Below are 21,522 nucleotides of genomic sequence, written 5' to 3'. Positions count from 1 at the left end.
CCATAGACATTAGTAGTCATTAATAGAGCTGATTTGGAGCTAAAGTCCTGAATGGATATTATTGCCATGTGTTCAGATATGTAACACATCTCCCACAGCAGAGCAGTACTATTTCTAATGGACTTGCCGGATGTGCACCGTCTTTAGCAGAGAACCAAGGACGTGGTAATAAAGATGGAATCTCACTGATCTCTCCCCCAGCACCATTCTTGGTAGATGCTGTGACCAGGTGAGGAAATTATTTCTCAGTTTCTGTTTTTAGGCATCTTTTGGAGGGAAAAATAATAAAATTAATTCTATTTAAAGTAACAGTGTTGGGCCAGGGATTGAACTTAGAAGAATAAGTGCCTGCTTGGCAAGTGCAAGGTTGTGAGCGTGATCCCTGGTATAAAATAAAATAAAATACAGTATCAGTTCATTCATTGAAATTGGATGAATCTTTTCTCTGTTTATTATTTAGTATGGTATTTGTCCCTTGGTGCTAGTAAATTTCTAGAAATTATATTAGAGTTTCTTTGTGAAGTCTTTCCTAAATAATATTAATAGCCTTATTTTTAAGTTTTTATATTTGTTTTAAACTCAGTTTGACTCTTTTCCTTTCATGTTTTACTAATCTGATTGCACCTGCTATAATAGTGATAATTGTGCAAACAGGTGAAGAGATACAGCCCAAAAAAGTGAGGTAGGAGTTTCCCAAAGTAGCTTTTATTAACATCTGTTAAGCTTATTTCATCATACTGCTTGCTACAGACAGAAGAGACCTTTTCCATATTTGATTGTTACGAACATAAACATGTTTTGCAAAATGTGTATAATTACATTCACTCTTTAACTTCAGACCTATTTTGTGATTAGCTGTCATTTCTCATATCCTCATTGGTGTTGAAAATGTAGATCACTTGAAGTACAGAGGGTGTTTTTCTAATAGAAGGAAATTATTAGAGATGACTAACTTAAAAGAAATTCATCATTTAATTTTAAAATTATACCTTTATCTCCAAAGTCTTTTCAATAATACCATTATTTACTTGGCAGACACTTACTAAATGTCTGTGGTATATGTGGTGAAACTGACACTGAAGGTAGCAGTGAATGGGGCAAACATAGAACCTGCCTTTTAGAAGCTTCCATCTAGTCAAATGGCACTGTATATAAATTTAATGGGTTATTTTTCTAATCATTTGTATGCCTCATAATTGCTGCTATAAAAAAGGAGATTGCATGCAGAACAACAAGTAGCAATGCCATGCAGTTATATTTACACAAAAGCAGAAATTGGAAGAACCAGATATTTATGAAGATAGAGGTACAAGTAGAGCCAAGAGTATGAGAATTGGTTGCAGTTACTCATTTAGATCATTTGCCCTCTCTCTACCCCTGCTTATGCTGGCATTAATTCTGAAGTCTCTTCTCTGAGGATGCAGACCAGAAAGCCTCTGGATCTGAAAGTTAGCATTTAAAATAAGGATCTGAATTGAAAATAGAGGTTAACTCAGAGTCCACACTGGAAGGGTGAGATTTCCAACCTTCTTTCCTTTTTTAGCTTCCCTAGTGATGCTGGCCATCTATGTCTCAGGTGAGAAAGTAAGAGGATTAGTCACTGGAGAAACAAACCAACTAAAGAGAAAATGTCTATAGATACTACTAACATTTATAGATCACTAGTGAAATTAATAGTTAACTGTGAGACAATTGATGAGTTCTGAACATATGTATGCAGCTATAAAACTGCATCGCAGTGCTTCCCTTTTAAATAGGAAGAGAGTAGATTATTAGATGTCTGAGGAAAGTCTAAAAGTAAACTGAAACAGAAAGACAACATAAAGAAAACTACAAAATTTGCATCTAAATTTTGAAGATACTGCAACTATATAATAGTAATGGGAAAATTTATAACAAAAAACAACTGTTTTTAGAAATTACTAGCTACAGGGCTGGGGATTTAGCGCAGCGGCATAAGCGCTTGCCTTGCAAGCAGGCAGTCATGAGTTCAATCCCCGGTACCGGTAAAAAGGAAAAAGAAAAAAAAAAAAATTATTAGCTACATTTAAAAATAGACTCCAAATAATACATTGAAGGTTAAAGCCATTTCCCCAAAACCCATTTAGAAAAAAACATAAAAACTGGGAGAAAAGAGTTTAAGAAAATTGGAGAATTAGTCTGTGAAGTGTATATCAATCCTAGGGAAGTCTAAAAAGAATAGTGCACATGAAGAAATTGTCAAAAACAGAAACCTCAAGTTCCTAGAGTATAAGGATCTAAGTTTCTACATTAAAGGGACCTGCTGCTTGTCTCACAGAAAATGAAAATAGGTTCAAGAAGTAGTCATGAAGCTTCAGATTAAAAGTGAAGACAATAGAAGGCTCCAGTGAGGGGGAAACAAAAGCACCCAGCAAGGACTGGAATCAAAATGGGAGCAGATATTACTGAAAACTAGAAGATAAAGGAGCAATAGCTTTAGAATTTTGGAGAGAACCCATTTTTCACTAAGGTTTTATATACAGAAAAATTCATCAGTGAAATGTGGCATTAGAATAAAAAGTTTTAGATACAGAGTTCTCTAAAATATATTTTTTCCAGGCATCCTTTCTCAGGAAGCTACTAAAAGATGCATTCCATTAAAACAAAGTGATTCTTCCCTCCCCCCAAAAGAATGAAAAATAAAAACGAATATAGGACCCAATAAAACAGCAGAAAGGGCCAGAGACTTACCTGGAGGGAATCCTGAGCTGCAGCTGTTCATTTAGCAGATTTAGAAAAGATCCTGTCCAGATTCAAGAAGGAGGATATAGAGTTCCAGGAAGGATTTTGCCAGGAAGTAAAGATATAACAGCAACAGATATATAATTATATCACTCGTCTCAATAAACTGAGAAGAGATTCACAGTTCGACTTGAAATGTTAGGGATAATTTTTTTAAGTGAATCAGTTACTGAATCCAAAGCAAACAAAAGTTGTACAGAAAAATCATACACTAACACCCAATTGTGAAAGTCTTTACATAAATTTACATAATTTCAGCAAACACTGAATATTAAGAAAAAAATTAGCTGTGTTGAAAAGAAGGCAAGATTATGGGGCTCGGTGAAAGTATATCCTTCACAATAACCAACGCATCACTCGCGGTAAGACATCACACACAGTAAAGGATGCATCACTCAGAACAAGTGGAACTTGTGTTGTTTGTGTAGCAGAATCTCTTGACAAAAGCTTGTTAGAACAAAGGCTGTTGAGCCCCACCCTGAATGTTTGATTCAGTGTTTCTGGGGTGGGGCCCAAGAATTTGCATTTCTAACAGATTCCTAGGACCACTATTTGGGAGCCAGAGATACAGAAAATAAAAGAAACCAGCAGAAAAAAACAGTTGAAATTACTCATGTTGGAGTAGTAGGAATGAAAAATGATCATAAAGATGATTGATATTTCATTTATAAATCACGTACGACTTTTGGCCTTTCCATTATGTTTTTTGTATCAGGTACTTTGGTATTGCTTTAAGTTTTTATTAACCTAAATTGCATTTAAGTTCATGCAGTTCATGCATAGCAGAGTCCTGTGGCCTTCAGGCAAAGAACCTATCTTTTCATTTTTATCAGAGCTCTAACAAATAGATTAACTGGCATAAGGACTTGAGCACAGTCATCTAGGTCTATATAAACAAGCAGAGGGCACTGTACATCTTTCACTGTTTCCTGAGCATGTTGCTCATGCTCAATGTAGTCCTATTTTTGATAATAGTATCTCTGATTCTTGAAGAGATGGTTAATTGTATATTAGACATATCATATTCAAGGAAGTAGAAGAAACTTTTGTGGGTTTTCTCTGTATGTGTGTTTGTGTTTTGATTTTGGTAGTACTGGGGCTTTTGTTCTAAACTACATCCCCAACTCGTTTTGTTTTGTTTTGTTTTGTTTTGTTTTGTTTTGTTTTGTTTTGTTTTGTTTTGTAAGACAAGGTCTCACTAAATTGCCCAGGCTGGACTTGAACTTGCAAACCTCCTAGTCTTCCAGTGTGCTGTAATTCTAGCCATGTGTCAGTCCAGCAGGCTACAATACTATGATATTTTACATTTCAAAATAAAATAACCTTTGGTTATCTAGAAAATTTCCTTCTGCATAATATCTTTTTTTTTTTTTTTTTTTTTTTTTGTCTTTTTCATTTTTATCGGTACCAGGGATCGAACTCACGACCGCCTGCTGGCAAGGCAGGTGCTTATGCCACTGAGCTAAATCCCCAGCCCCTCTGCATAATATCTTGCTGCCTAAGTTAGGTATTGCCACATACCTGTTTAGGTGTGTGATTTCCTCTTCCCCACAGCATCTCCATGTAGGCTAGTAGAAACATGCATGTCCCTTGTTCCCTTCCGCACCCCACCTACAGAGCTTTTCATTGTATACCCATCCTCTCTTCCTTTTAGTTCTACACCAGCTTTGGCTGAAGACACTGTTTTGAAGCCGAAGTGTTTACTGACTACTGAGCTGTAAGAGACTGCTCCTCCCAACTGCTAACTGGAATGCCCAGCACTCACTAGAAGTATGTGCTAGAGTCTGTTTCTGCTGGAATGTGTTGAATTCTGGAGTCTGTCCTTTGTATATAGGTAAAAGAGTTCTACCTACATGTAACTTCAACTCCATTTTAAAAAGCTACATTTTCCGTCCTACTGGAAGAATTTAGTCACATTGTGTACTTTCCCAAAGAAAGGTATCTGGTCTTGTACTTTCTATAATTACATTAGAGTTTGTAATTCCTAAATCAAGAGAATTACTTTCCCAGTATGTCCTTCAAACTCTTGGCTCCACCTAGTGGTTATAACTGTTTATAATAACTTTGTAACAAGACTGCCTCTGGCAGTCACCATCCTTTTAATTGTTGTTTCTCTCTGTAGTATCAGAGTAAGCATCCTTAATTTGAATGCTTGTTAAAGAAATTGCACTTTTTCATGCATTTCCTATATATCAGGAATTTAGAAATCGATGCAGATGCCACCTAGGTAGATTTAGGGCCATTTCTTACAGTTAGTGTAATACTAAAGAGAAGTTGAGAATGCAGAGGGTTTTAAATGCCTCCCCTATTTTTGACTTCTTATGAAGTACCTCTCTCACCTTTAAAGTAATCAGATAAGCATTGAGAGCAGCGACAGAGAAGTCAGTTTCCCATCCTGTGTTTTTACAGCTTTGCCTTTTCACAGGAGGTATTCCCATGCACCACACTAACTGTGTGTGCAGCCTGAAAAGAGGGCAACTGCCTAATCAAGACACCCTGGGCATTGACCTCAGGCATCAGCTGAGCAAGGAATACAGGCCATTTTAGACTTAAGCAGTACCTGTTTGGACATGTCTTCCATTTCCTTTCTATATAAACTGAGTAAATTGAGAGCTTTCAAACTGGAGAGAAAAAAAGAAGAAGGAGACGAAGAAACAGAAACAAGACAAATATAGAAAATAGGGATAAGAATGACAAAATTTTGTTTCTTAAATGTCTACCATGTGTGAGACTATGTAGTATACTAAAAGAAGTCACACTGCGGTAGGGATTTCGTTAGAAGACTTCTGATTAATTCCTGCATCTCTTTTAGCCTGTACAAAAAACTGGATGGTAAAGTAGTACACGTTTAGCTTAGACTTAGAAGTAAGTCTCAGTTGTTGTGGGGAAAGTAGATGATCTGGACCCCATGTTGGGGTCCATGTTGGAGTCATCAGTTATCAAGGACTGAGTTAGACTATACCTCTTAGGAATTAAACTTTCCTGCCCTGAAATGTGTATATAATTGAGCGTTAATTTGTACCACTCACTATAGAAGAACATCTAGTTTTGTGGTCTTTCAGATGTCATGGTTGAACTATCCTGGGCTCCCAGTAGCATACTTATTGCTCAGGCAAACACACTGGGATCAGATTGGAAAGCTCAGAGACTTTAATCTTGTGCTGTTTCCCAGGGAGCTGTATGGATTGGAAAGAACTTTTCACAAACCATTTTTACTGAAAGAGAGAAAATTGGCACTTCTTACTGGCTGCCTCCCCTTAGCTATTGTGCTAAGTTTTTGAGTTGTATAGCCCTGCTCGTGGCAGTCCACAGTTATTGTAAAACATGTTCTCCCAGCTGTGGCACATAGAACCTAGGCCTGACCCAGAACACATTGGGTTGAGCATCAGGTTAAAAGTGATTGATGACCGCCAGTGTCCTGCATAGTGAGTGGGTGAGTGTTGTGTTCCTAAGCACAGAGCAGCTAAAAGGCCTTGTAGCTTGGAAGATCTGAATTTCCCATCCAGTTTAGAAGGTACTATTATTCTTATCTTAAACTTTCCAAAATTTAGCAATTAAGTAGTTGAGAATACTTCATCACCTTTCTGTCTTCAGGTACCTATATTCTTGCCTGTCAGAATATTGCTAGGAACTTTCATTTGAATCTCACCTAAAAGTGAAATATCCACATGTGAAATGGTAAATGTACATAAAGGATAATCCCTGATAGATGAGATACCTGGCAGTTACAAGATTCTTGTTGCATCTGCTGCTGGTGTTGTCCCCAGTTCAGTTCGTGCTGGTCTGCTCCCTGAGGACAGTAGCAGTGGGAAGAGGCAGTGCTGAGGAGATCTGTGAATGTGGTGGCAAGCAGGGAAGTGTCTGTCTGAGAAGAGAGCAGCATATGCATACTAGTGGGAGATGCTGAGGTAGACTGGGTAAGAGGCCTTGGGACTTGGGAAACAGTGTTGCAGTAGCTGCCCTGCTGCCTTTCCAAGGGAGCAGCCAGGGGAAAGTCCTGGTAGGAGGAAGGGGTTGTCTTGGTAGTTTAAAATAAGATGAGAAATTGCAGCTTTCTGCCCCAGACTCTCCCTCAGCGAGTTAATTGGTGAGATTGCAATTCTGTTTGTCTGCAGCATCTCCTTTCTAACGGGTGGCTCATGCTTATTTCACTCTCACTCGTCTGGAGACACTGCTAAGTAGCAATGAGTAGGTTCCTGGTGTACCTGACAGTTTTACACTTCAAGAAAAGTTCTTTTGAAAAAATACTTCTGGTGGTTTTACTAACCTTTTTGGCTTTTGTATACTCTTGAGGTCCTGTGAACTTGTAAAGAAGGAAGCCCTGAGACTGTTTGCTGTAGCTTGCTTCTCAGTTCAATCGAAAACTCGAATTTACATCTTTTCTTAGCTAAGGGAGAAAGTTCCACGTCCCTTTAGAACTTTTGGTAGTAGGATTATTTGCCAGTCACATAAAGCCTTTCACATTTTTCTAACTAAGGATGTAGAGAAACAAACTTCTTATCTTCTCACTCTGCCAAGGCCATGTGCATGTCCTCGAAAGGCTGGAGACAGTAAAATCTTCAGCACTGTACTCCTGCTGCACAGCACAGGAGTCATGTGGACAGCAGCACAGCGCCTGTGACTGTGTCCTCAAAGTTTTATTTACAAAACATCCCTGACCCCCAAATGCCAGCTTGTAGAGTGGCTACCTGGAAGGTAGATGGGGGTTTGGGTGTGCTCTGAGATGTCATCTGTTACCTGGAGGCACCTGGCTCATCTGGATATTGCATAATTACACATTAGTGACACAGGAAGACAAGGTGCATTGTGATCTTGGTTCTGTATCTGTGAAAACTCACTAATTTCTGGTTAATTTTACCATGTAGTTGCTTGGAAATTTGGATAATTATGTTATATTTACCAATTCTAGGTTATTTGTCCTTTATTTTACTCTCAAAAATGTAAATACTGCTTCTCGAGTGACCGGAGGATTATTGGAAACTTCCTATGCATGAGCCCTAGAAGAGGAACATGGTTTATATTATGGAAGCTTTTCCTGAGCAGAAGTCAGGTGTTAGCATGCCGGAAAGACCTGTGATTCTTCTTGAGATCTAGCAGTAGGATCTGTAAGCCTCTACTTTATCGTGCAGCTTGAAGCCAAGATTCAGTCATTCCTTGGGATTTCTCTCTTTTTTTTTTTTTTTTTTTTTTTTTTTTTTTTTTTTGTCTTTTTTACCGGTACCGGGGATTGAACTCACAACCATACACTTGCAAAGCAGGCGCTTATGCTGCTGAGCTAAATCCCCAGCCGGGATTTCTCTCTATCAGAGGTATTTTTGTGTCACAACCTTTTACTCTTTCTACCTTTACATGTGGATACAACAGATGGTTGGTTTTGAGGACCTCACTATTTTGTTTACTTTTTGTATGTGTAAAGTTCTGCAGTAGCTTTGAAACTGTAATTTATTTTTCTATCAAGTACACTATATTCAGTGTGTTCCAGTTTTGTATAACTCATGTTAGAATCACAGCACTGAACTGTGTTTTGTCTGTGCACTGAAATGAGATGTATAGATATGACTTCATTCAAATAAAACTTTTGTGGGACGTTTGGTGTTTGTCTGCACTGTTCCTTGGGTGTGTGGTACCTACCTGCTAGCCCAGAAAAACTGTCAGCTGTGTTAATAGGAAGGTGTGGGACAGAGTGAAGCAGTGGCACAAAATTCAGGAGTCATATCAGTGTGTATGGTGTGACTTTGGGAGTAGAGGAATTTTTGAGGGTTGCAAACCTCACTGGCCATGCCCAGTACATTCCAGGAGGCACTGGCCATTACAAGGAGCAGTGGGGTACATGGAAAACAGTGTTCCTATAGAATCTACGTGCTACTGCATGATACACAGGAGACCTTCGGTAGGATTACTTCACAAACCTGTGCCTCAGTTCCTGTCTGAAAGCACATATGAAGTATGTGTTACAGCTTCTGACAGCTGTCGCTGTCCCCTTCCCTCACCCCCACCAACCACTGCCTTCACTCAGTTTGTACCATGCCATCCCCATAGGGAGCAGTGCTGCTCTGCTCATCTTCAGGACCCCTGGGCAGAGCACAGCAGTAACCTAGGATCATCAAGACTTGTAAAGAAGTTTAAAGACTCTGCCCTTTCCTCTCCTCTCCTCTTCTGCCTCAGAGAGACAGTGCCGGCCCTGGAATCTTCTCTAGGCTCTTCAGCCTTGTGCCAGTGAGCAGTGGGTCCCTGGCTTAGTTGCCTGTGCTAAAAGCTGTCCTAAAAGGAAGTTTTTGGTAATAAGTACCAAAATCCATTCCTGCTTAAGCAGAACAACTCATCAGAAAGATATGGACAGCTGTTCTCTATTCCCACAGGAAGGCGCAAGATGGGTAGGAACAGGAGGGAATGCAGGTGCTGTCTTCTGGTCCTCCACCATGCTGTTACCTGTCCTGAGTTCAGGGCACTGGGCTGCTGAGCAGGCTGTGGCGCACTGACAGGAAAGGGAGTGATAACAGAGTATAACCAAACCACCATGTCACCCAAAAAGGACTCTCATGACCAACACCAAGAAAGTACATTTCTTGTCAGTAAAGTTAGTGGCACAGCCAGGCCTAAGCAAAGAGTGGTAAGGTGTCAATGGGTGGGCTCAGAGTGGCCTTTCCCTGTCCTCATTCCATCCCAGCAGGCATTCACCCCTCTGTGCTTAGATTCAAGACTCCTTCCTGAGGAACACCACTGAACATCCCTTGTCCTCCACAATAAAGAAGCCCATGCCCCTTTGGCTAGCCCTCTGCAGCCCACACCACTGTGTCCATCAGATGTCAAGTGCAACAGACATGGCTCAGAGTGTAGGGCCTAGTCTAAAATAGAAATGTGATACCATATTTCAAAAATCACTGAGAATTTTGAGATGATGATAGAGCATTAAAACAGGCCACCCAACCCTCGTATGCGTGTTTACAAGGTTTCTTTTCCACGCTGCACATTTCCATCGCAAGTGACAAGAGGACTCCCTGACACTTGTTTCTGTGGTCTCAGAGGCTAGAGGAAGGACAGCCTGGGGAACTATGCTCGCACTCCTACGCTTCTGCCTGGATGTGGCGTGTGTCCCTGTCGTTGCCACATTATTGTTCAGATCACAAGGGTGTGTGTGTGGGTTCAGGGCACAGGGCAAGGGCAGGTCACTGGTTCTATGGTACAGTGCTAGTGAGTCCCACGTGTGGCTTGCCGCCAGATGTTCCTGATTGTCCTGTCAGTCCTACCCTGCTTGGTTTCCTTTGGTGACAGCTTTCCCCCATGGCGGCAACAATTCCCTCATTGTTGCTAGGAGCCTTGTTCTCACTCCCTTACTGTCACGGCTCCCAATCCTTACGTGTGCCGCTGCCTCCCCTCTCTTATTGCCTTCTCCTGTCTTCCTGTCTCCTTGCCTGGACTTCCCCTCATTCCATTTGGGTTTTACCCAAGTCTCAGCATTTCTTAAACCAAACTTAAAGTTGTTATGTCAAAGCCCACACTCTACATGGCAAATGGACAGTAAACTGTCCTGCTGCCCTTGAATCCTATCAGTCTACAGGCCCCACTGAATCTGTCTGAAATCTCGGTTTCTTCAGATCTACCAGGCCCATTCTGCATCTGTCTGGAGCTATTGCTACTACCTGGCTGTTGATCTCTCAGCATTAAATCAGTTGAATCCATTTCCCAAAATGTAGCCCAAAACAAGGTCATAATCTTCCTCAGCTTGAACCCACTTGATGGCTTTCCATTGCTACACACACAAAATCCAGGCTCTGTCTCTGATGTATTTCCTAAGATTTTTACTCATTCATTACTGGGCCTTCCCTCATTGTATTGGGCCCCGGGATCTCAGATTGTAAGTCACTTTGAAGACCCCGTTATTAGCTTATTTTTCTCTGGGAAACGGTTTTTTTTTTTTTTTTTTTTTTTTTCTGTTTCTCCTGCTATACCCTCATGTGCTGCTTCATCTGGGCACCCTGTAGCCTGCCTGGCTTGCTGGTGGTGTTAACTCAACACTGAACTGATTTCAGCACCCACCATGTCCTTATGTGTTCTCGGGTGGGTCCTTAACTTAGGTTTTCTCTTGTCCTCCTGTGTAAGGAGTCTCCAGAGACAAAACCAATAAACAGAACCAATGTATGTAGATACATGAAGGAATTTATTAGAAGAATCTGCTGAGAAGTCCCATGACCATAGCTGCAGGCTCTGGAGACCCTGGGATGCTGGGGACCATGGCTCAATCCAAGCTCAAAGGCCTCAGATCCAGGGAGGTTTTGGTCTGAGGCTGAGGACTGAGGACCTAGAGTGAAGTGCCAGTGTAAGTTCTGAAGTTCAAAGGCTGAGGGCTAGCCTGCTGGTGTCCAAGGCAGGCAGGTGTGTCCCAGCTCTTGGGAAGATACCAATTTGCCTTCTACATTGACTCTTTGCAGGCCCTGGCAGATCAGATGGTACCTGCCGACACCGAGGGCAGCCCTTCCTCACGTCAGCCTCTTAGAGGTACACACTAAAGCTCTGGAAATCTCCATAAGGACTCACCCAAAATAAGGCATTACCAGGTTTCTAGATATTCCTTAATTCATTCAAGTCAGCACCTAAAATAACCCTCACACTTAGTCCCTTTCCTCATCACTGAGACACAGCGCCTAACCCCTGCTATATAAGGGGAAAAAGTTTATTTTGACTGGAACTCTAGAGGTTTCAGTCCATAGTTGGTTGGTCCAAGGCAGGCTGCATCGCACAGGTGCATTGCGGAGGAAAAACAGTCCACAGCACGGCAACAGAGGAAGGAGCAAAGAAAGGAGGTAGACCCAGGCTACTCCCACAGTGACCCACCTTTTCTGACCAGACCCAGCTTCTAAAGTGCAGAGCTCTAAATCCTGATAATCCAGTCACTTTTCACAAACCCTGCCTTTGAACACACAAGACTGTGGGGAACATTCAATTCTAAACCATACTGCATTTGTTCACCACAGATTTTGAGGTGCTAACAGTGGTCCACAAGTCATGCTGTTAAGAGTAGGAGGTGTTGGGAATAAAACTGGAAGAGTTTCATTTAGCTCAAATGCCTGGATTCAGCAGTTCCAGCTTCCATACTCAGGACTGCAGGTTCCCAGGACATGAGACTAGGAAAGTCCAAATGTCCAGACATTAGAGGATGTGTCACTGTTAATCACTATCACAAAATTTTATCAACTTGCTTTTCTACAGCCTCATCTTAAAATATGAACCACAGTTTTAATGGGTTATATTTTATCTTTTTTTTTTTTTTGTCAGTATTGGGGATGGTACCCAAGTCTTTGTTGCACGTGCTAGCCAAGCAGTCTGCCACTGAGCTGAGACCCTAACCCTTTTTATTTTATTTCTTTACATTTGAAACAGGATCTTGGTGAGGCATGCACGTGCACACATGTGTGTGTTTTGTTTTGTTTGGTCCTGGGTATCTAACTCTTGACCTCATAACTTGCCAGAAGGTCCCTTGTGCAACTGAACTATATCCCTGGCCCCAAAATTATACAATGTGCTATGTGAATTATGCATCTCCTTACCTTTCTCTGCATTCAGTTCTTTGGGGAATAAACCCAGAGGTAGAATTTTCTGAGTCATAAGTTTGATCCCTGGTATCAATAATAATAATAATACTAGGACCGAGGATTTAGTTCAGTGGCATAAGTGTCTGCCTTGCAAATGTGCAGTCGTGAGTTTAATCCCCAGTACCAAAAAATAATAATAATAATAATAATAATTCTGTGTTTAACTTTTTGAGGAACTGCTAAACTTATGCACAGTGGCTGTGCCATTTTATAATCCCACCAGGAGTACACAAGGGTTCCAGTCTCTCCACATCTTCACCAACACTTACTTTCTGAAGTTTCTTTCTTTCCCTCTTTCCTCCCTCCTTCATTTTTTCTTCCTTCTTTTGGGAAAAACATCTGTTCAAGGCCTTTGACCATTGAGACATTTTATTTTTGTCATTGTTGAACTGCAGGAATTTTTTATATATTCTAGATATTAATCCCTTAATAGATATGTTTCACAAATATTTTCTCTCATTCTGTAGAATGCACTTTCACTCTATTGACAGTGTCTTTTGGTGCACGTTTAATTCTGATGAAGTCCAATTTCCTTTTTATTGTATTGCCATTGCTTTTTGTCGTATTCAAGAAATCATTGTCAAATTCAATGCTAGGAAGAGTTCTTATGTTTTTTTCTAAAAGTTTTATAGTTTAGCTCTTACATTTGGATCTTTGATCCTTTTGGAGTAATATTACATATAGAAAGTAAAAGTTTGACTTAGATCTTTTTATTGTGGGTATCCAGTTTTCCCACCACATTTGTCAGAAAGACTTTCCTTTTCCCAACCAAATGGTACTTTATTCCTTTTTATTGGCATTTTTCAAAAGGCTTTTTACTCTATATGTGAGTTTATCTTTGGATTCTGTATTCTGTTGGCCTGTATGCTTGTCTTTGTACCAGCACCAAACTGCTTTGATTACTGTAACTTTATAGTAAGTTTGAAATCAGAAAGTATGAGTCTTCTTTTTCCTTCTGTTAAGAGGCCAGGGAACTAGAGTGTCTTTGATGTTTTAAATTCCTACATGAACAAACCAAAGCCCAGTGTAAACAATACTTGAAACTAGAAAGTCTAACAGTCAGAAATCATGAACTGAGCTGGGGGTACAGGCCAGAGGAGAACACTTGCCTAGCACATGTGAGGCTTCTACCCTCAGGACTGCAAAACAAAATAAAACTAGAATCCACAAAAAAATCTCTAACTCAGAAATTTTCCATCAACTGATCAAAAATTTTTGTCTTTTTTCTGCAAACACTTTATAACATATTCCCTCTTGCTGCTTGAGGCAGTGTTAACTCCTTGTATCTGGTTTTGCCTCCTTTATGAATCACAGAATATGTTTAAACAAACCCTTTAGAATTTAAATGAACTTCAATTTTTCTTTTATCGTTTCTTTTTCAAGATTGCTTTAGCTATTCCATATGAAGTTAAGAATGAACTTTGTTTTGTTTTGTTTTTTGTACCAGGGATTGGATTCATAATCTTGTACTTGCCAGGCAGGCACTGTGCTGCTGAGCTAAATCCAGAATGAACTTTTCATTTTGCAAAAAAATTACACTGGCACTTTGGTTTTAAAACATACAAATTAGTTACAACGACTAGTTTCTCATAGTTCAACAAAAAGGAAGATTTGTGCTAATACTGATCGGAGAATATTTTATGCCCATATTTTGTTTTATTCTGAGTAACTACTTTAAAGGTAACAATATGAAATATATTAACTACTGTTATTCTCCAATTATTTCTTATGAAATTTTGTTTTATCTTTTTCTATAAAATAAAAAAGTTGGCTCTATAGATTTCATTGTATAGGAATGACATTTCAACAATATTAATTATCCATAATATTTTCAGTATAAATCCATAGTTTTCAAGGTTTACCCACATTGTACCATTTATTGGTACTTTACTCTTTTCCACGGCTGAATAATATTTCACTGTATAGATGGAGCACATTTATCTACTGATGGACATTCAGGCTGTTTCTACCTTTTGACTGTTAGGAAAAGAAATACTACAAACCCAAATTTATTTTTAGTGCCTTCGTATTTTAAGTTGCTTTTATTTTTTGGTCCTTAGTGTCCTCATCTTCTTCAAACATGTCCTCCCCAACCTCCTTTCAGAGGCACCTGGCTAGATCCCCACACATCCCATCCTTGGCCTCCACAGGCAGTGAATATCTTGTACCTTCAGTAGATCACAGTATGTCACATTGAGCCCAGATCCCCTACAAAAGAAGTGGTGAAGGAGGAGCCTTGTCAACCAAGTAAACCTTTAACTCTTTTGCTTTTAAAGCAGTATGACAACAGTGAAAATTCAACTCACTTCTTGATAGCTATTTTGACTCCTTTAAATTCAGAGTCCATACATTCTGCTTTTCAGAGCTATTTCTGTTCCTCCATTTCCAAGCCCCACTTTAGGCACCCCAAATTCCCATCAAGTGTCAGGGAACTCCTTATACAACTTGGTGTCATTGCCTTTAGCATGCCTCCAAGTGCCCAGTTGTACCCATCATTGCTTTCACTTTTTTCTTTTCAGTACTGGAGATGAAACCCCAGGCCTCATGCATGCTATCAAGTGTTGTATCAATGAGGCCAATTACACACTTCCTGTTAGAGCTTATGTTTAAATGTCCTCCCAAAGCCTCATTGGATCGTAGGGTTTTTCTGGAGGTGACTGAATCTAGAGTATGTGATTGATTCAGGGTGCTGAGATTAAGGGTGAGGGATTGCTAGATCAGTCCACTGACTGGATTTGCAGCACCCTAATCCTGGTAGACTGGACACAATACAAGGACCAGAAAGAGTCTTGCTCACTCTTGCTTTTGCTGTCTTCCACCACAATAAACTGTTGCATCTCTGCTATGCCACCTGCCTTGGAGCCAGATGATTATGGGCTGAAACCTCTACAAACTATGAGCTAACCTTTGGGTGTCAGGTATTTTGTCTCAGCAACGAGAAAAGTAACTAAGATACTTCTAAATGATTTATGTTAAAAAAAAAAAAACCCCAAAATGTGTAATTGTCATTGTACAAAAGAGAGGAAAAGAGTGCTCTAAAGGATATAACTGCATATATATTTAAGTGTATAAGGTAGATATTACTGAGTTTTGTTGGATCATTGAACAAAACTGTTTGTAGTCTCACTGTTTGAAAGTCCACTTCATATGCTTTTATTTTGTAACTTGAACAACTATTTCTAAGATAACAATATGTAATCTATTAACTAAGCGATTCCCTACTGTTTATTCTTTCTGAAATTCTGTATAACTTGTGCCCTTTTTCTGTATTTTTTTCTTTTCTTTTTCTCCTTAAATAAAATTTAAAAAAAAAAAAAACCATCACCATAAAATGCACTGAAGTCAGAAAGGAAAATTACTAGGAATAAAGACAGATATTACCTAATGATAAAAGAGTAAATTCACTAAGAGTTAATAGCACAGCACTAAAGGTCAAGCTTCAGACTATATAAAGCAATTCTAACATAAGTACAAAAGGAGATACAGTAATTCAACACCCTTGCCTCAATAATTAACAGAATAAAATATATAGAAAATTTGTGAGGATGTGACAAAACATTATCAATCAGCCTGATCAGACATTTATAAAATTCTTCACCCAATAGTACTACAGTACACACAGTTTTCTAGTGCATCCTGAAGATTCACCAGGGTAGATCATAAAACAAGTATCAATAAATTCTAAAAGGCTCAGATCATAAAAAATCCATTATCTGAGCCTAGTGGAATTAAATCAGTGCCAGAAAGATATGTGGAACATCTTCAACTATGTGGAAACTATCCCACTTCTAAATAAATTACTGGTCAAAGAAGAAATCAAAAGGAAAATTAAAATGATATTGAACTGGATAAATATATAAAATCTCAAAAGTTGCCAGCAGTGGCTAAAAGAGTACACAGAAAAAATTATTATTTTTTGCCAGCATCAGATTTCTTTTGTAAGTCTTTATCAATTATCATAAATCTATATTAATAGACTAACAAACAAGCAAAAATCATACAGGGCCAGGGACACAGCTCAGTGGCAGTGCACCTGCCTGGCAGGCACGAGGTCCTGAGTTGAATTTCCAGTTCCAAAAACAAACGAACATATAAAATACATAAGACAATTATATTAAATCAAGGTGCACGTTTAGATACATCTGCCAGGCTGGATTATAGTAATTCATTCTCTCTCTCCCTCATTCCTATTGTCAGCCTTTTATTTGTTCTCCTATAAGAAGAACCATGCAATATTTAAGATTATGTGTCTGATTTACTTCACTTAACATTATGATTTCAAGGTGCACTCGTCTTGCAAACAGTTTTATGGCAGGATAGTACTCGATTGTGTACAAATAAAAGATTTTCTTTATCCATCTGTTGATGGACATATAGGCTGCTTCCAAGATTTAGCTTATGTGTTGTGCTGCTCTAAAATGGGTATGCCTGTGTCACTGTGCTGTAATATCTTTAATTCTTTGGGAATATACCTAACGGGAATAGCTGAGTCAGATGAAATTTCTATTTTTAGTTTTTTGAGGAATCTCTATACTGATTTCCATAGTGGTTTATCAGTTTACATTCCCACTAACAGTATAAAAAGGTTCCTTTTCCACCTACCTACCCCACAGCCTGTTTGCTTTCTTGATGCTGGTTATTCTTTCTGCAATAAGCAATCTCACTGTTGTTTAAATTTGCATTTCTCAAATGGCTAATGATGCTGAACAGTTTTTCATGTATTTATTGACCGTTTGTATTTATTTATCTGAGAAATGTCTGTTCACTTCAGATGTCCCTTTTTAATTGGGCTTTTTAAATTTGGGAACTCTTTTTTTAAAAATTCTTTATAGAGGATAGATATTGGTCCTTTGTCTGAGGCAGCTGGAAAATGTTTTTCCCATTTTGTAGGTTTTCTCTGCATCCTGATGGTAGTTTCCTTTTCTGTGCAGAGCTTTTTAATTTATTGTCACTCCATGTGTTGATGCTTAGTATTATTTCTTGTGTAACAGGGGTTCTGTGCAGAAAGTTTTTGCCTGTGTTTTTCTGTTTTGATATTTAGATTTTTGATTTTAGTTTAATGCATGGTAAGAGATACAGCTCCAGGTTCAATCTTCAGCATGTAGATAGCCAGTTTTCCCAGTACCATTTCTTGAAGAGACCATCTTTTCTCCAGCAAATACACACTGTCAAATATAAGATAGCTAAGTGTGCCTGGAGTTGTTTCTGCATCCTCTGTTCTGTTCCACTGATCCTCAAGTCTGCTCTACCACCCCAGTAGCATGCTGCTTTTATTGTATAGCTTTGTGGTATAATTTGAAGTTTAGGGTCACAATGCCACTACCTTGCTCTTGCTGGTCAGAATTGCTTTTCCTATTCTATGTCTCTTGTGGCTTAATGTGAATTTTAGAATTGCTTTCTCTAGTTCTGGAAGAATGCAATTGTTATTTTCACTGGGATTATGTTAAATCTATACAACAGTTTAGAAGTATGGCCATTTTAAATCAAATTTACCTGTGAAAATACTGTATTGTCTCCCTCGCATAAGAAACTGAAAGAGTAAATAAGACACAAAATCTTCAATAAATATTGTGAAAGGGTAAGAAACTGCTCAAAGGGGAAAAAATAACTCAGGGAAAAGGAGAAAAGGAAGGGAAAAGAAAAAAGTTGCTAATTTGTATATACATACTTAAGATAATTGTGCTACTACTTCTATTAATTCTTGGAACAAAACAGTTAACATGCACAGGATTAGATCAATTTTGCATATTTATATCTGGTAATCTGAGTAACTCTTTTTTTTTTTTTTTTTTTTTTTTGTCTTTTTCATTTTTATTGGTACCAGGGATCGAACTCATGACTGCCTGCTTGCAAGGCAGGCGCTTATGCTGCTGAGCTAAATCCCCAGCCCCTAATCTGAGTAACTCTTAAAAATAACCATGCAAAATAACAAGCTTAGTTATATTCTTGCCACTTTGTTTTGAAAGCCTGTATTGTCATTGTTTTGGGCTCTGTGTCATTGTTATTTATTTGTCTCTTTTGTTTCTTGTTTTTCTCGTAATTTGTTTTGTTTTGGCTTTGGTTTTCCCTCTAATACAGAAAGGATGGATGTACATGTATAGATTTATACATGCCTAGAACTTCTACAGACTTTACAAGAATTGTTTTTAGGGGGCTGGGGATTTAGCTCAGCAGCATAAGCGCCTGCCTTGCAAGCAGGCAGTCATGAGTTCGATCCCTGGCACTGATAAAAAGGAAAAAGAAAAAAAAAAAAAAAAGAATTGTTTTTATTACATATGATGATATGAACAGCTACTGTCATGGTTTATGTCAGTGGCCCCCAAGCCTCATGCAGTTATGGATTTGTGATTGGCTCATTGTCTACTGCTCAAATTGGTGGTGTGAGTGCTACACCTGCCTAGGGGGAGAGCCAAGATACAGTGTAATGGCAGGAAGAAGGTGAGTCTCTCTTGCCAGTTCTGCCTTGCAGTTTGCCGCTGCTGTGAACTGTTGCCCTGCCATGCCACCCTGCCTTGGAGCCAACTAAGTATGGACTGAAACCTCCAAGAACTGTAAGAAATTAACCTTTCCTTCCTTAACTTTGGGCATCAGGTATTTTGTCTCAACAAGTGAAAAGTAATTAAGATAGCTACTTTAAAGAAAATTAGACAGTACAGTAGCCATTGCTGATTTCCTGTCATTTTGTTGTGAAGCCCAGTAATGCTTTTAGTCTTTGTTTTGATTGATTTTAGTCTGTTTTGTATTATTTAATTTCAATATGTGTGGAGGTATCGTCAGTTATTTTGAAGAGAAAAAGAGACATTATGTAGCCATTGTTGATTTTCCTATTGCTTGGTTTTGAAGGCTGAAAATGTTTTCATTCTTTTGTTTTGATCGGTTTTATACTTTTGTGTTGTTTGAATTCATTGTGCGTGAAGATATAGACAACTATTTCAAAGAAAACAAGAGACATTATGGTAACTACTGTTCATTGCCCACTGTCTTGTTTTGAAATCCTGTGTTGCTTGCATTGTTTTGTTCTGATTTGCTTTATTCTATTTTGTTTTGTTTTGTTTCATTTTCTTTAAAATAAAAAAAAATTTTAAAAGAATAAAAGTATGGCCATTTGGACTATATTGGTTCTGCCTATCTAGGGACAGAGGATATCTTTCTATTTTCTGATATCCTCATTGATCTTCTTTTGACAGTACTATAGTTTTCATTGGTCTTTCAGATCCTTTGCTAGGTTAGTTCTTAAATGTTCCATTTTTCTTGAAGTTATAGAGAAAGGTATTTTTTCTCTTCTTTTCTTCTCAGTGAGTTTATTATTAGTGTACAGGAACACTATTAATTTTTTGAGAGTTGATTTTGTATAAAGATGTATTTTCTACACAACTGAACTTGATTATCAATTTTAGGAGTTTTGGTGCAATTTTTGAGGTCTTCTGTGTAGATAGAGGATCATGTCATGTGCAAATAATTATAATTTAACTTATTCCTTTCCTATTCGTATCCTTTTAATTCCTTTCTCTTATCTAACTGCTCTGGCTAATATTTAGAGAACTATATTGCTTAGCTCTTCATTTCCCCATGAGTATCCATTCTTTTTGACTTACTGGCATTGTTGCTTCATTGTCTTTTTTCTAGAATATCCTTGAGAATTTTTTATAATGTTGGTTTGATGGTCATGAAATTCTCAAGGTGGTTTGTCATGGAAATACTTTATTTCTCCATCAATTTTGAAAGACAGTTTTGTAGGATATATAAATTGTGGTTGGAAGTTGTTATCTTTTAGGGCTTAAAATCCTTCATTCCAAGTCCTTCTGCACTTTAAGGTTTGTGTTGAGACAGGTGCTGTAATTCTAATGGATTTACCTTTATATGTAATCTATTGCCTTTCTCTAGAAACTTTTAAGATTTTGTCCCTGGGATGGACTTCTGATATTTTTGAGTATAATGTGACACAGAGAGGTTCTCTTTTGGTCACCACTATTTGAGGATCTACATGCCTCACATATGTATATATTCATTTTTTCCCCTATATTTGGGAAATTTTCTACCATTATTTATGTGAGCAGGTTTTTCACTTATGCCAGCTACTCTTAGATCAATCTTCTTTGTGTCATCTAGCAGCTGATGACTCCATTTTTCATATTCTCTTGTTGCATTACCCACCAACAATATAGAAGTGTTCCTTTTTCACCCACCTACCCCCATCCCAAGGTATCTTTGAAGAACTGGTCTTCGAAGCTATCATTGTCTATTAGTTCTAAAATTCTGTCCTCAAATTGGTTGCTTCTTTTGCTCAGATTTTCTGTATAATCTTTAATCTCCTAAATTTTTGACTGAAACCTTTTCATAGACTCTAATTCTTTGCTGAACTGGTCATTCATGCTTGTATCATTTTGCTTAGCTCATCTAGCTTTTTTCTAGTATCTTCTGAAAGTTCCTAGATCATTTTGGTTGCTACCTCCCTTATTTGTGTAGTTAAATCTTCTGTGATCCTGTTAACTATCTCTTTGCTTTGTTTTCTAACCTCTGCTGCTATGCTTTTGAGTAATTTGAGTGTGCAGTTTATGTTATTTTCTCTGTTGAGACTGTCTAAATTGGTTTCAGGGAGGTGGGAGTTATTGGGATTATTTTGTTGTCTTCTCATGTTTGTATTGTTTGCTTTGTTTTGTGTTGAGATTTGTGAACTTCGAAGACTTTCTTGTTGGTATGGAGACCTCTTTAGTCAGTTGCTTTTCAGAGATGTACTTATGCCACTGAGGTGCTTATGCCACTGATCTAAATCCCTGGCCCTCAGTGATGTCTTTCAGCATAGATAACTTTACTCATTTTTTGAGCCCTAAGAGCCAACCACTTGCCAAAATGAAAGAAAAAAGAAATGTCTCTGATTTTGAAGAAATGTCTCTGTACATTCTTCTAGGATGTACAATTTTGGGGTTAGTGTCCAAGTTAAGATGGATCTCTTCACACTCTGATAAATAAAGGCAGTCGGATCTCAGATCTCTACTGGATGCTGACACCAATAGGCAGCAGGATTAGGCTGAAGTCGCTAATGCCATGATGCTCAAATCCAGAGCAACTCAGGTTGTGCCCAGCCTCTAGTTAGGGCTGTATCTTTTACTTCAAACCCCTCTCGGGGTCTTTTTCCAGCCTAAGTGTGGCTCTCTCACCATGGCTATTT

General features: G+C 38.5%; 1 protein-coding gene across 8 annotated transcripts in view; it reads left to right on the top strand.

Moving 5' to 3' along the window:
- Positions 1 to 8,349, top strand: part of Epb41l5 (erythrocyte membrane protein band 4.1 like 5) — a 131,887-nt gene extending 123,538 nt beyond the window's left edge. For 5 of the 8 annotated variants that reach the window (XM_063258938.1, XM_063258939.1, XM_063258936.1 and 2 more), the window contains exons 24-25: positions 99 to 229; positions 4,418 to 8,349. In XM_063258938.1, coding sequence (XP_063115008.1) covers positions 99 to 229; positions 4,418 to 4,484 — 198 coding nt within the window. In that variant the 3' untranslated portion in view covers positions 4,485 to 8,349. Of the gene's footprint in view, positions 1 to 76; positions 230 to 4,417 lie in introns of all 8 variants that reach the window. The other 3 variants (XR_010050760.1, XM_063258937.1, XM_063258943.1) reach the window with 3 other exon arrangements.
- The last annotated feature ends 13,173 nt before the right edge of the window (positions 8,350 to 21,522 follow it).

Source organism: Cavia porcellus, unplaced genomic scaffold, assembly GCF_034190915.1.
Source record: "Cavia porcellus strain 051 isolate PalLab524CR breed Dunkin Hartley unplaced genomic scaffold, mCavPor4.1 scaffold_12, whole genome shotgun sequence".
Taxonomy (NCBI): Eukaryota; Metazoa; Chordata; class Mammalia; order Rodentia; family Caviidae; genus Cavia; species Cavia porcellus.
Note: the sequence above shows the minus strand (reverse complement) of the source record. Positions and strands in the feature narration are given on the sequence as shown.